Source organism: Pimephales promelas, chromosome 4 (assembly GCF_988280905.1).
Source record: "Pimephales promelas chromosome 4, fPimPro1.hap1.1, whole genome shotgun sequence".
In the NCBI taxonomy this organism is placed as follows: domain Eukaryota; kingdom Metazoa; phylum Chordata; class Actinopteri; order Cypriniformes; family Leuciscidae; genus Pimephales; species Pimephales promelas.
In genome coordinates, this window is record NC_142772.1 from 45,687,599 (window position 1) to 45,703,539 (window position 15,941).

At 35.9% G+C, this 15,941-nt stretch overlaps 2 protein-coding genes and 1 long non-coding RNA gene across 3 annotated transcripts in view; 2 read left to right on the plus strand and 1 right to left on the minus strand.

Annotated features, from left to right (window-relative positions):
- The window catches only part of lrp13a (low-density lipoprotein receptor related-protein 13 a), a 20,401-nt gene extending 9,295 nt beyond the window's left edge, over positions 1–11,106 (plus strand). Inside the window, exons 11-21 of the mRNA XM_089130584.1 lie at positions 86–269; positions 947–1,148; positions 2,133–2,297; positions 2,399–2,599; positions 4,268–4,811; positions 5,988–6,107; positions 6,190–6,297; positions 6,415–6,648; positions 9,950–10,268; positions 10,345–10,453; positions 11,021–11,106. Coding sequence (XP_088986710.1) covers positions 86–269; positions 947–1,148; positions 2,133–2,297; positions 2,399–2,599; positions 4,268–4,811; positions 5,988–6,107; positions 6,190–6,297; positions 6,415–6,648; positions 9,950–10,268; positions 10,345–10,453; positions 11,021–11,047 — 2,213 coding nt within the window. The 3' untranslated portion in view covers positions 11,048–11,106. The remainder of the gene's footprint in view (positions 1–85; positions 270–946; positions 1,149–2,132; positions 2,298–2,398; positions 2,600–4,267; positions 4,812–5,987; positions 6,108–6,189; positions 6,298–6,414; positions 6,649–9,949; positions 10,269–10,344; positions 10,454–11,020) is intronic.
- LOC120469597 (uncharacterized) lies at positions 2,478–5,279 on the minus strand. The gene is made up of 3 exons (XR_016168394.1): positions 4,995–5,279; positions 4,387–4,824; positions 2,478–2,615 (listed from the first exon to the last, which is right to left on the minus strand). It is a non-coding gene; the product is annotated as an uncharacterized LOC120469597 (long non-coding RNA).
- A 99-nt stretch (positions 11,107–11,205) lies between the features above and the next one.
- LOC148981768 (uncharacterized) lies at positions 11,206–15,340 on the plus strand. Its single transcript, XM_089130588.1, has 3 exons — positions 11,206–13,593; positions 13,728–13,810; positions 14,457–15,340. The coding sequence occupies exons 2-3, from the start codon at positions 13,748–13,750 to the stop codon at positions 14,940–14,942; spliced, it is 549 nt and encodes a 182-aa protein (XP_088986714.1). The 5' UTR covers positions 11,206–13,593; positions 13,728–13,747; the 3' UTR covers positions 14,943–15,340.
- The last annotated feature ends 601 nt before the right edge of the window (positions 15,341–15,941 follow it).

Sequence of the window (15,941 nt, forward strand, 5' to 3'; positions counted from 1 at the left end):
CGAAATGTAAATGTTTTAAAGTATTCATGTTTTTGACATGGCAGAATGGGGAAAGTAAGTGTCTACCGGTATCTTTATATGTCAGGTATAAATGCAGACAGTCTGGCTGTCGACTGGGTGGCGAGGAACCTCTACTGGGCCGACAGTGTCAACGGCCAGATCAATGCAGTGGGACTGGAAAGTGACGCCGCCAAAACCACAGATCGAGTGATGATCCTGGGTGAAGATCTTGGGCAGCTTCGCTCCATCGCTCTGCTGCCACAGAAAGGGTTAGAATAAGCATTTTGTCACATTGTAGATTAGCAAATGTGTTTTTTTTTTTTCACCAAACATTTGATTAAATCAGAAAATTAACATCAAACAAGACATTTTGCTGGTCAGTTTTTTCTTTAAAATGATTAAAAAAAAAAAAAAAAAATTTATATATATATATATATATTATAGAATTATATTCTATATATACACAATGCATGTGATTCTCAAACATAAATAATTAAATATATATTATATTTATTTATAAAAAAAAATTTATATATATATTTATATATAAAAAAAATTATTTATATATATATATATATATATATATATATAATTTTTTTATATATATAAATATATATATATAAAAAAATTATATAAAAAAATAAATTATATAAAAAAAATTATATATTAATGTATATATAAAAAAAATTATATATAAAAATAAATTATATAAAATAAATTTTATATAATTTTATATTTATATTTTATATATAAATATATATATATATATATATATATATATATATATATATATATATATATATATATATATATATATATATACTTTTTTTTTTTTTGTATATACACACCCTTCAAGATTTTTTTTTTTAAATTACATTTTATATTTGAGAACCACTAATTTTGAATGTCTTATGCAAGCTGACCCTGATATTTGTCATCCTTTCAGAATAATGTTCTGGTCCGAAACGGGGGACGAGGCTCAGATAGAGAGCGCAGGAATGGACGGCTCAGACAGACGTGTGCTGGTCAGTCACTCCCTCCGGTGGCCGGTCAGTCTGACTGTGGACTCCATTCATCTCAGAATCTACTGGACAGATGAGAAACTCAAGTGTATAGGATCAGCCAATATTGATGGAGGAGATATTAAGGTAGTGGATGTCCAACAGGCCATCTGAGAACTGTAGCATTTCACACAATTTATAATAGGGCAAAATACTACAGTAGCTTCCAACATGCTTTGCTAGTACTTGAATGTGTTTACAGTTGCATACCTTCTCTGGATCTCTGGATCAAAATGTCCATCAATCCGTCTGTTAGAGACAGTGGTGGATGAAGTGGTCGAGTAATATTTCAATAGGGCATCTATACTTTTACTGAAGTGAAACTGAAAAGGATTATGTATACCTGAGTAAAAGTAGTTGGATTTGCTGGTAATTTAGGTGTGCAATTAAGCTAAATATACCATATACAGCAGTATTTTAAAATTGGGGGAAAAATAATTTGTGTAAAATTGTGGGGATGACTATATACAATGTACACCCGTCACATGGGGCAAAATGCGTTAACATTGTTACATTGAGTAATGTTATGCAAACATTTTAGGTATTTAAAACCACTTCAGATGGTGAGACAAATGCAGACATGGCCCACATTCATGCATTTTAAGTCATAACCTGAATATGATATTTGTTTACAATAATCAACAGTAAAATTCAACATTAGTAGATCCGACAATACTCAATTTCTTGGCTCCTTCTGACTAGATCGTTGAATCTTGATAGTTTATCCAAAAACGGCTGTAGTCGGATCAGTTGCGAGTAAATCGTTTACTGTGATTTGTGAACCAATTCAACAGGTTTATTGGTCTCAGGGAGTGGCGATTTTATTCATTTTTTAAAACAAGGAATGATAGGTTTTTATGAAGTGTAGTAAAAATTATATGCTTTGGAATGTAGAGAAATAAATAAAAATAGTGTGATAAACAAATACTTGAAGTGTACGCACTGTTCACCACTGGATAGATATGGGTCCTCGATGAAAGAAATTAGGCATTAGGAGTTGAAAATGATCAATTTGATCCCAGTGTCTTTTAAAAACATAATTTCCCCCCTCCATCTTCCATTATTTTGCAGATCTTGCAGCTGATGGAGACTCCCACTCCATTCTCTGTGTCTGTATTCAATGATAAGGTGTACTGGTCTGATACCAAGAGAGGAACCATTCAGAGAGCTCAGAAAACCACGGGCAAACAGCACCAAGTCCTGCTCAAACGTCCTGGACAGCCATTCGGTTTGAAGGCAAGTATTTCTAAACACTGATCCGTAAAGTGTACTTGCTTTGAAACATGCACAAGTAGGATGTAATGAAGTTTAAATCCGGTGCTTGTGTGCCTCTGCAGGTCATTCATGCTCTTTTCCAAGTGGGCGTCTCTAACCCCTGTGCTTCCCAGCACTGCTCTCACCTGTGTGTGTTAGCACCAGGGCTGAAGGCCGTTTGCAAGTGTCCATCTCAGTTGATGCTGGATGAAGATGGACTCACCTGCTCCAAACCCAGAGACTCATCTTTCCTGCTGTTTCTTTCTCCTGCTGCAGTCACACAGGTGTTGCCCTTCATACCTGATGGTTAAAATTAGATGTTAAGTTATAAATGTTCAGACATAGAGTAGGTCATCTTACTGTGATTTTTGCTAAAATGACAACAGAACCTTTTTGGTTCTAGCATATGGTCAGGAAAAGAGTTTGTTAGTACTGTTTTTGACCGCAATTTGCGTTGCACCAAACGGAGTTGCAAAACTAATGGTTATATATATATATATATATATATATATATATATATATCTATATATCTATATATATATATATATATATAAAATTTAAGCTTGCAAGCCATAAAAATAACAATATCGAGAGGACATACAATTCTAGAAATGCACAAAAAAATAATGCAGGGGCACAGATACTATATATATATATATATATATATATAAATAAATTTATTTATTTATATATATATATATATATATATATATATAAATAAATTTATTTATTTTTTGAAAAATTATTGTTTGTACAATTATGCACATTATCTTAGTATTTTTTGTTTATTGCTGATTTAATTTTTTGCTTTGTATTACAGTAATGAAAATCACTTGAGAATAATGGAAATTTCAATAGGATTTGATTTTGGGGGGGGAGCTAAATGTGCTAAATTGTCAAATGAATCATTATGCAGAATATATACGTTTATTTTTTTATTAAATTATTGCATTCTGAAATTTTCATGACAACTAAGCAAATTTCCCTTCCTAATTCACATAACTCTAATGTGACGACAAATTAATTGGTAACAATATTTGAAGAGTTCAGATCCAAAAGCCTCTAAGTGCCATTTGAAATTTTCTTCTAGAATGATCATTTTTATCAAGCTTGTATATTTAAGTTCAGTGATCTCAATTAAATGCCAATGATAATTACCTATTAATTGTTTTTTAAGTGAAATTACTGAACTTAAATATACAAGTTTGATAAATCGTCATTAAAGAAGAAAATTTCAAATGGCATTTAGAGGCTTTTGCATCTGAACTCTTTATATATATATATATATATATATATATATATATATATATATATATATATATATATATATATTGTCTCTGCCCCTCCATTATTATTATTTTTTTTTGTGCTTTTCTAGAATTGTATGTCCTCTCGTCATTGTTATTTTTATGACTTGCAAGCTTAAAGTTGGTGAGAAATTTTTATTTATTATAATAATATTGGGTTCTTTAACCCTAAATGAATAATTCTGAACACAATGTGCATGGAGCACAATAACACTCAGATGCACGTCACAATATGAAAGAGAAGATCATTTGTCTCTAAGATAATGTGATCTAGTTGGCCCAACATGGGTGAGATGTAATCGAAGTGAAATTATTTTTTATATATACCTTGAAAGCATCAGTAAGCATGTGATAAACCACAAACCAATCAGTAATGTTTTGCATTATATGTTGTGCTACTGTTTTCAGCAAAAACAGCGTTTATAAATTTGAGTTAACTTTTTATAGTTTATAAATTCCAGATTTTCTAAGCAAAATGTAAATTTAGCTTTTTTAAAATTAAATATAAATATAAAATGACATTAAATGTGAAAAATAAAAAGTAAAAAATCATTACAATTGAGAACTTCATACATCTTTTAAAAGTCTTCTATGCAGTGTTTAGTCGCGTATTAAACTGATGAACGCAGTTTGTCTTTCTCTCAGCTCTATTTACAGAACAGACACAGTGGCGTGAACCTACAAAACTGGCCTGAACATCGCCGTTTAGACCTTGCCAACATGAACAAGCCAACCATGTTCGATTTAGTGCTGCGTGACCTCACCCTGTACGTGTCTGATGGTGGTCAGCCCGTCGTGAGGCTCTTCAAGATGAAGGACAACACGCTGGTGCCTCGTGGGAAACTTCTCCAGCTACATAAAGACTCACTGCGTGTGTTTGCCGTGGACTGGATCACCCTGAATGTGTACTGGAGCAGCGAGAAGATGCCCGGCCTGCAGGTCACCTCACCGGACGGCACACACACCAGTGTGTTGATACAGAACGGTGTTGGTGTCATTGAGTCCATTGCTTTGGACCCACCCAGTGGGCGCCTCTGCTTTTCAAACAAGGTCCAGGGAGGTCAGGTGACCAAGGTGGAGTGTGCCTATATGAATGGACAGAACAGGACAGTGGTGTGGAATAGTTCAGTCCGGCCGACTTCACTGCTCTTGACGGATGAAGGGAATAAAGTGTACTGGGCTGACACTGGTATGCTTTTTTCCTGAATGATCAAAAATAAGAACATTATTAGTGTTTAAATGTAACTTCACAATATTATATTTTAGAATGTAATTCACTCCTGTGATGGTAAAGCTGTATTTTCAGCATCATTACTCCAGTCTTAAAGGGTTAGTTCACCCAAAAATGAAAATTCTGTCAGTATTTACTCACCCTCATGTTGTTCCAACCCCGTAAGACCTTCGTTCATCTTCGGAACACAAATTAAGATATTTAAGATATTAAGATCGCTCCTGCATACAGTCCATAGGCTTCTTTAGGGAATGACACTTGCTGGCATCGAAAAGTCATTAAAGACATCGTTAAAATAGTCCAAGTGACTACAGGGGCTCAATCTTAAGTTTATCAAACGACGAGAATACTTTTGTGCGCAAAAAACAACAAAAATAATGACTTTATTTCACCTATTCACTTCCTTCTCTCTGTGCCTCTAGTCAGTTGACGTAGTGTGATTGCGTAGAGATACGTCACACGAAGGCTCACTATTGGCCAACGCTGGTCATGTGTGTGATGCGTGTGACGTACAATAACAGAAGCTTACGCTATTAAACTAGTAACCTGACTCAAAGCATAGAGAGAAGGAAGTGAATAGGTGAAATAAAGTCGTTATTTTTGTTGTTTTTTGCGCACAAAAAGTATTCTCGTCATTTGATAAAGTTAAGATTGAGCCCCTGTAGTCACTTGGACTATTTTAACGATGTCTTTAATGAATTTTCGATGCCAGCAAGTCATTCCCTCAAGAAGCCTATGGACTAGTATGCAGGAGTGATCTTAATATCTTAAATATCTTAATTTGTGTTTCGAAGATGAACGAAGGTCTTACGGGGTATGAACAACATGAGGGTGAGTAAATACTGACAGAATTTTCATTTTTGGGTGAACTAACCCTTTAAGTGTCACATGATCCTTCGGAAATCATTCTAATATACTGATTTGCTGCTCAAGAAACATTATTTATTATCAGTGTTGTAAACCGTATTGCTGTATAATGTTTTTGTGGAAACCATGATACATTTTTAGGATACTTGTGTTTTATTTGAGCTAAAAAACATTTATAATGCAAGTCTTTACTGTAACTTTTTACCCACTGTTGCTGAATAGAAAATTTGGAGCTGATATAATGAAGTAAACTGGACTTTTCTCTAGGTCTTGCAGTAATTGGTTCAGTTGGCATAGATGGTTCAGGATACAAGGAAATAAAGACAGAAGGCGGCTTGATGGCGTTTGCTTTGATTAACAAAGTGCTTGTTTGGATTACTAAAAAAGGTACATTTGTATGGGGAAGTTTTGTGCTCTTCCTGTGGGGAAAGCCAGATCATACCAGCATAATGTCTCTATTGTTGTTTAGACTCCACTAAGTGTTGGTTCAGTGATGATGAGCATACGGGAAAACTGTGGTTTGAAGTGGACACCGAGATCGTCAGTCTGAAAGCATTCGCAAAGTCGAGACAAAAAGGTGAGCAGGAAATCATTTCAGAGTCTCGTCGCTCTAGTGGAGACACAGATTTGAGTCCATTTTCTGATCAAAAACATGGAAATTATGGAGCATTAATTATTCTGTTTCATATTTCAGGCACTAATCTCTGCTCTAATGGTAACGGAGGCTGCGGTCACCTCTGTCTTGCGTTCCCCGGAGGAATGACGTGCCATTGTGCCCATGATCACCGCCTGGTCAACGGCAAAGACTGCAGCTCTGACCCCCGCTGCCCTGAAGACACCAAACCTTGCCTGAGTGAAGACCTGTGCCTTCCTCAGGAGAAGTTCTGCAACGGCGTAGCGGACTGCCCAGATCACTCTGACGAGAACTGTGAGGAATCACCAATCCTAACCCTTTGGCTTACATTTTTAAAGTATTTTAGGGAGGAAAAAGTTGACTTTACTAACAGTGTGCGTTATGCACACTTATTTTTCTAATTTCAGTTTTATTTGTTAAAGTTTTGTCATTTATAATAGCTATTTTATGCGTTTAATTTTTTTAGTTATTTTAGTTAATTTAAAATGAGATGCTGAAAGTTTATTCTCAAAAATAAACAGAGATGTATAAAGTACTAGAAACCCGGACTTGAGTAAAGTACAAGTGCTCTGTCAAAAAAGTGACTTGAGTAGAAGTTGAAGTGCTCTTTAAGCACCACACTTAAGTAGAAGTACTAAAGTATTCAACATTTTTTGTACTTAAGTATTGCAAGTAGTTTATTTTAAAATTCACTACTTAAGTACTAAAAGTAAAAGTACAAGTATTGTGTCATGTAATTATTAAAGAAAGCAGTCAAAAGTTTGAACTAGCAATCAAATAAGGCGCTTTGGCGGGATACAAATTTGCAAAAAAATGTCATTGCAGGACAACCCCTGCATTAGTTGTCAATGTGTGCGTCAATCAATACCATTACGCTATAAAATTGGCGTGTGATATAGGCAGTATGAAAGCCAACTTGCAACGAATGATTTTATAATTGCAACGAGTAACTAGCAGAACATTAAAAAAATATCGAAGTAAAAGTATTAAATTCATCAAATATCTACTGAAGTAGAAGTATGAGAAAAAAACAATACTCTAGTAGATACAGCATTTTAGTACTTAAGTACAGTACTTAAGTAGTTCTACTTCGTTACTACACATCTCTGAAAATAAAAATAATTTCAGTTTTTTCAGTTTGGTTTTTATTAAGGGTGTAACGATGCCCTTATGTCACGATTCGATGCATATCACGATACTGAACTCACGATACGATATTGCGATACTCCAAGACGTATGATAAAAGGTTAACAAAAAAAATGTACTGTTGATTAAAATGCTAACTTTATTACATTGTGGCTTTAAATAAATAGGCTTGGACTCGGTGCTTGTAACCCAAGGACAATGGTGACACCAGAATAACAATATTCATGATTCTGAAGCTGAAAATACAGAATTATTTTAGACGAATACTCTTGCACTCTGTCACTGACTAGATGTATTTAAAATAATGTTGGCCACTTTTTACTGGTAACATCAGACATTTGGCATTATCAGGACCTACAAATATTCCCCCATTGCATTATTATACATTATAATCAACATTATATATAGTGGTTTAATGTTGTACTGACACTAAAACTCTTTTCTCACACTAATTTTTATTTTGGGGAAAATATCCATGATGCGTATTGTTGCATTTTTGTATTGCGATATATTGTGGCACGATATATTGTTACACCCCCAGGGTTCTCAAGTCTCACGCATTGGCCGTGAGACACACTCATTTCGACCGGTTCACACGCTCACACGCCACACTGTGTATTTCTCACGCTGAAAAGGCAATGCCAACAAGTTGTCCTGGCTGAAAGCTTTCTAACGTTGTATACGAGGCGCAGGCAAACAAAGTGAAGTTTCCTGCCGCCAGCGCGTATCTCCGCCAGATTGCGTTCGTTACTAGGCAACATATATGCGCGCTGCGTGCACCACTGATCTATACATGACATGCCATTCAGTAGCGCGAACACACGGAAATGGACGGAACATCCTCGGCCACCTTACGTTCGTTACTAGGTAACCAACAACATCGCGCGAACACATGTGTCGTGATGGAGAAGAAGTTGGAAGAAGCTCGTCTAACATTTTTGGGCTAGAACATTTAATATGTAGCCCATCGTACATTATTATTGATGCTGTCAAAAACTCTACAACTACTTTGCAACCAGGCTCAGTTTGGCTATCTTATGTTATCTGAAACAAAGACCCCGTTTACACCTGGTAGCCTATGCGATCTGTATCCAGATAAGTTATCCGGATAATAAGTACTGATTCCATTTACACCTGGCCACATAAATGTGTTTTTGCAAAACGGATATAAATCCGATCTTCACCTCCTGCGTTATATGCAGATTTATTGGATTGCACGCCACCAAAAGCAACAGATCTGAGCGGCATTTTATTGATCATCAGCTAATTTCCAAATCAGAGACATCAATAAGAGAGAGTGGCAACAGGCCTGGTAAGATAATTTCGTTTCTTTACTTGAAGATGTGTTAACTGCGTCTGTGACTTACTTTCACTTTTATTTGCGATGTTTGCACGTTGAATAGACGCTCAGCTGCTCATCTGCGGTGATGCGTGTCGCGTGTCGCATCTGACTAGGCTATAACATGACATATAGCCTATATAACACGCTCTCACTCGTTTATTTTTTAGCATTTTTGGGAGGAGTAAAATATACATATGTGGTTTCAACAACCAGATTGCGTTTACACGTAGTAAAGATCCGGACACAATGCGAGCCAGACTACCTCCAGATGTGGTCAGGCAGATCCGATCACGACCGATCACAACGCGTTTACACCTTGCATTAACATGCGTTTTTTATTATCCGGATAACTTATCTGGATACAGATCGCATTTTAATACCAGGTGTAAACGGGGTCTAAGAGAAATGTTAGTGGGTATGGAAAGGAACGAAGATTTACTGATTTTATTTTAAATTATATTATACTGTAATATTAATAGTCTTTCTAGTTACATTAAGGATGTATTACAGCAGATTGCTCTCTGGGTAATATTTAATCATTGTCATAATGTTGCATTTGTATTTTTCAAAGATGTCAGGAAAAAAGCAAGATATCTTGTCATTTTGGGCACCAAAGGGTAAGCCCCCTAAAAAGGTTGCCAGATTAGAGGAGGAGACAGTGGAAGAGGTGGTGCACTCTAATCTGTCCATTTGTTCTCAGTGTCCCACCACACAATAAATCATTCGTCTAGATAGAAGACGCATTCAAAAATCAAAATGCAATTTTTAAAGATTTGTTTGAAACTGTTTGGAGCAATTTGTTATATTTTTGGTTAGCTATTTGTAATACTGCATTAAAGAGTATTTGATGTGATGAATTGCTCTGTCATTTATCAGATTTACTAATTGTTATAATTTTAATTTGTTCTGGTTAATTATGAACAATGGGTAAAATTGGGGGCGGGGATGGGTGGGGCGGGGCTTCATTATGGCTCCTCCCCTAACCGCGTGTGATCTCACTCCAAGCTTTTGCTCAAACTTGAGAACCCTGCACCCCTATTATTTAAAGTAACTTTTTATTAAAGTTCTAGTTAATTATATAATAACGCTGATGTTTTGATTTCTCAGGTCTCCAAGATACACATAAAAACGTTCGGATCAATCCCAAATCGTTCCGTCCAGGTTTGAGTGAGAACGTCATACCAGAGAACGTGGAGTCTGAGGACTGTAGCTTTACGCTGTGTAACGGCAACGGTAAATGTGCGACCCAGAACGGAGCGACCGTGTGCGTCTGTGACGCGGGTTATGGTGGAGAGCTCTGCCAGGACGTATCGGGTGGGCTCACGCAGGGGCCGGTTCTGTACGGAGTGGTTGGACTGTGTGTCGCTGTGGTCGTCCTGGGCGTTACCGTCGGCATCATTCAGAAGAAAAAAGCCACAAATCGGAGGTACACTGTAATCTGCTTGCTTTTATTTGCGCACGAAGGTTGAAATTAGTAATGATTGAAGCGTGTTTGTGTTTAGGCAAGCAGCACAGGCTGTGGATGTGCAGGAAACGGGCATGAAGGATATAGAGAAAAGACATGAGCCGTCTTCAGAAAAACCTAACGCTAAAGACACAGAATCGTCAGAGGTAGGAAATAATAAAATGTAGGGGTGTAACGGTACATGTATTCATCCTGTACAGTCATGGTTTGCTGTCAGATGATAAATACACTCAGTTACAGATCCACACTCCAATCCACAAGGGGGCGTGCAGTATTTACTCACGGTCTACTAATTTTTCTTTCTGTGATTTGCATCTGTTAATGTAAAATTAAAATAGAATGGTAATGATATTAAAGGATTAATTTACCCAAAAATGAACTGTCATTTTACTCGCCCTCTTTTAATTCCAAAAGCAATTGATTCATCTTTCCCTGCCATTGCTGACGAAATTAATTAGCAAAGATGGTGTAATATTCGATGTGAAAATGCTTCAGAGGGTTCTAGAATGACTTGAGTCTCTAGACCTCTTTAGTAAATCCGTTTTTTCTTTACAGAAAGTTATATAAAACACCTTTTGTGCTCCACAGAAAGAAATTCATATTTGGGTGACTGATTGACTGTCATTTTGGGTGAACTATTCCTTTAATGCGAGAAGAGATAAATCATGTCATATCTTGTTCATGCAAATAAATGTACTTTGTTCTGTCTTAAGGAAAACGACGTAACGTCTGTGGACTAGCTTCACCATGTCAGCTGTAGCATCTTGGTTTCTTTGAAATAAAGTCTTGTTGCAGTTTATTAACTTTGCCATCTGTTTTCATTACTCATTATCTGTATTTATTTAATGGGTAATTTACTGATATCTTGGTTTACCACATAAGTACAGCAGAATTTTTATTTTTTTGCCACAGCACCACATTGTGTAGCTAACATACCATGATTAAAGTAAATTAAGAAACCTATTGTGAAATGATCACCTTTACCACAAAATAAAATTTTGGGAAGGAAACTGATGGGGAAACTGGCTGCATGGAAACCTTTGGCCTATCCTACAAAATGACCTCCAATTCAACAGGTTTAATGCATTTAAAAACTGTAGGAAGATACAAAACTAGAGGAGGTCCTTGACATCTTAAGGTAACAATTTATAGTTAGTTACATACTTAAATGTAAGTGTAATTTTTACACTTACATTTAAAAGGAATTAAGTACGACTAAGTATTCGTTCTATTTTAGAAAAGAGATTTTAATCTAATAATTTGTCTGCATATTAAGCATCACCCTTGGCTAGTTGGCTTCCCAGTGGTTCACCTTTACATAGTGTTTCACAATTGATCAAATTCAATATATTTTTTTTTATTTCAAATTAATATATAAGATTAAATTACATTATACTTTACTATTAAATTAGTTTACAATTGAATTACATTTAAATTGTAAATTAAATTTGTGTTTTTTAATTTAATTATCTAATGACCTGTCACATGATCAAGACATGCAATGAAATGTTTCAGTAAACTGTTGATCAATTCAAATAAATTTATTTTAATATGGTCCAGAGAGAAAGATGCAGACGTTAACTGGGTTTTGGTTATGACTATGGACCAGTTTTCGTTCTATGATCCCTTCATTCAGCTAGACCATTACAATGACTTCACTCCTGAAATGTACATCTCTGATCACGCCAGACCTTCCATTCCCAGGCCACCAGAACACCCAACATCAATGGTGCAAGCACTGACCTTTGGTGACCTCTGCCCTCCGCCAAGAGGTGATTAAATAACGACCAACAACCAGTTTTCATCTGTCGACCCCAAGGAGTGGAGCTCGATGGTGCGGACAGACCTCTGTCCCCTGGTCAGTCTTCCTCCCCGCGTCCAAGAACGGCCAAGTAACAAATTCAGATGCAAAATACCAATGGGCCAAAAGCACCAGATCCCCTGAGGGTCACTGAATCTAAAAGAAAACAAAGACTGTTAAAGACGTTGGCATTTGGCAAATCTACCAATTAAAAGTTTACCTATTTACATTTAAAGGCTTGTTAACTCTAAGAGCTCCATCACTCTAATTCAATTAGGGAAGTCCACACCGCAGCTGTAACGATAGTGAAACGATAAACTATTGTTGGAGTTCTTTAATAAACAATGTCATTGTTCATTCATCATATGTTGATACTCATTACATACTTCTTGACAGACTGAAAAACTGGATCAGGCTTTCTGGGATAGTCCTAAAATGGTTCAGGTAATACTTTGTATTGTAGATGGGAGAGGTTATTATGTAAGTTTAGGAGACCATGAGTCTGAGTGGACATCCATGACTGCGGAGTCCCCACTCCTCTTCAACCTGTATTATGTTGTATCATGTCAAATAATGAGTGGGACAAATTACTCACCACAGCTATGCAGACGACACACAGCTCTATAGCCCTATCGCCTATTGATACAGCTACTCCCTGTGCCAACGTATTGAAGTAAACAGTTGGATTTCCAAAACTTTCTTCAGTTAACAGACAAAACTAAAGTCATTGCATTTTGAAACAAAGCTTTGAAACAAAGCTTTTTTTTTTTATTGACCGCTTTTATTAACAGGTTTTTTTTTTTTTTTTAAGTAAGTTAAAGCACTCTTTGGGAAGTTCGCAGTGCTAACAATGTGCTACAAACGAAAGAAAGAAAATACAGGTTTGAATGGCGCTGATTAAATAATGACCGAATATCATTAAAATTTTACAGGCCTGTGTTTGTATCCACAGTTTGTGCTTTGTTGATTAAAAATCAAGTTTTGACTGGTTTCCTGCAGTGTTTTTCGCGTCTCTGACTGGATTCTGGAATCTCTGCTGTAGGCTGTTTCCTTCGCACTGCGGCTGCTCTGAACATGTTTTCGCCACAGACACGACGATTAATGTGTTCTTATAAAAGCATTTGAGGGTTTTAGATGAATTCATCTTTACCATAAGCGTTCACAATGAGTATCCCTTGGGTGTTTTCAATTAAATTCAGTCAACCAAACAAAACATGTTTACTAAAATGATCAAATCAGCGTCTTTGATAACCACAGTGGAGGTCTGACTAACTTCCGTCTAAAACCTTGCTAACCAAATGTGAAATTAATTACAGAGATAAGGAGCATAAACACATCAAAGTTGACACCAAACATAAATTTGTCCATGTGTGAAAAAATAAATCTCATATAAATGTGCTCAGTTCTGTTCAACTTGTCTTTCAGTGCAAGACTGTCATAAGCTACTTCAAATATTCTTGCGTTTTTCCGAGGAGCTTTAACTAGGTAAAATTTGCACCAATTTATACTTTCATATTGGATGAATTGCATTTTTCATATTGTATTTTATAATCGTGTTCCTTTTGTAATGTTACAGTAATCATATTGTACTTGTTTAATCAAATTTATTTCTCTAACAGAGAGATACGCTTAATAAGAGATGGATGGTTTGGGACCAGCACTGTTTGGATTATTTTTATTGTCTTTTACAGTTTCTAAACCGGTAAGGGCACTTCATTTTTTCATTCTTATTTCACAACCACATTGACTAATGCAGTCTCATAATAAGCATACTTCGTGGGTTATTACAGCATTTGCGTCCTTATTTTTTGCCTTTATTAATAACATTTTATAGAAAACTTTTTCTTATTCCCTATCATTGTCCATGGCAATGTATGGAGTTTACTTGCACATTTATCATTAGTTTCAGAATTGTGAAATGGATTGCCCATCATTTTGTAAACATGTTTAAAGCTTGTTTTAAAAGAAGCTTTCACTACTTTGTAATTAAGTTTGAACCAATCCAAACCATATTTTTATATTTGATATGACTATTATATTTGATATTTGTGCATCTAAAGCACTCTGTATAGTTCTTTACAAATAAATTGTGATTTTATTTAAAGAACACTTGCTCTTGGTTTCATAAACAAAGCTTAAACTAGTCTGCATGTTTGAGCCGTTTTAACTGAAAGCAACTTGCACTAAAGTATCTTAAAATGTCAGTGCCATTGATTGGTCTCAAGATCCACTTAAAAAAGCTACTTAAATGCCCTAATTGAACTAAGGCCTAATCTTTGCTTAATCTAAGCCTTGTCTGTGAAACCAGACCTTGATCTGATGATTATCTATGTACAATCCTCTGACAGGTTTGTCTGCATCACGAGCTGACATTATCCACTTCTGAATCCTCTGAATCAAATGAGATGACAAATGAGTCATTATCCACTTCTGAATCCTCTGAATCAAATGAGATGACAAATGAGTCATTATCCACTTCTGAATCCTCTGAATCAAATGAGATGACAAATGAGTCATTATCCACTTCTGAATCCTCTTCGGAGGAGATCATGATACAGAGAACCACAATAGAACCCATTGTGCTGAACACCATGAGACTGGACAGCCTGGAGGACAACCAGCACCAAACCAGTAACTATACTGCACATCCGGGCCTTGCGCTGACTACACCTAACCCTGCCGACACTGGGCAGAAGGTTGTGGATTTGGGCCTGGATACAAGCCTCGGTCCTCTTGATCTCGTGTCTCCAGACCTCACCACCCCAGAACTACGATGTTACACGGTAGAGCTCACCAGTCCTGATCCCAAACCTGCCAGAGGAGATAACATTTAATCAGCCAGCATGTGTATATTTTACCTGACCTGTCTATTCTTAAGAAATGTGATGGTGTGTGTAGCAGGCTTACCTTAGTTATATTAGTAAAAGGTTGACCAACCTTTTATCCTTTTTCTCCGTTCTTCTGTAGCAGTTGATCTAGGCTGTCTTCTGAATCGCACTACAACTTTCATGCTTTGCATTTGTTAAAATGGTGTTTTTCATTTACATTTTTAAATATTATTAGTTTAACACAGTTTTTAAGAAGTATGAAATTGTTATATAAAGCAAAAGACAAAGAGGCATCCTGACGTTTATAAGGGACAAGAGTTTTCTCAGAAACTTTGCAAGTCCAAAAAGTAATAAAAACGTGCAAAATAATACAGTAAAATCACTTCATTTTAACTAATAAAGCATTGGGTTATAGAATGATAACATTTGTGAGGTTTTTTTTTCCACATTTAAAACACGCAACAATTTGGCAATGACTCATAATGGGTTAAATGCAAATTAAAATAATTGCACAAAAATAAATCTTACTTCCTAATTTTTCATTTGGAAGAATTAATAGCATAAATACAGGTCATATTTTTGATAAAGCACTTTAGTCTCTCATATAGCTAAAAAATGGCGCTATCCTTTTAATGCAACTAATGTATTAGTGATTCTTGTGGATAAAGTTGGCAACATGTTTATTGCTTGGCTAGTCGCTTGCCCTCGGTTTCACAGACTAGGCTTAAGCTAGTCTCAGACTAAAATGCATGTTTGAGCAGTTTTAACTGAAAGCAACTTGTAAGGACATATCTTAAAATAGGCTACAGTAGTCAACATTTGAAGTGGATCAAAACCTTTCATCAGAGTTATACATGAATTCATCCTAGAACAACTTTTTTGATCCAATATCCACGTTAAATGTTGACAGATCAGAGCCATTGATTTGTCTCAAGTAGTAAAGCACACAGTAATGTTTTTTTCCTAAAGCACGTTTATAAAGGTTAGTTGGTAACACGTGTAGGC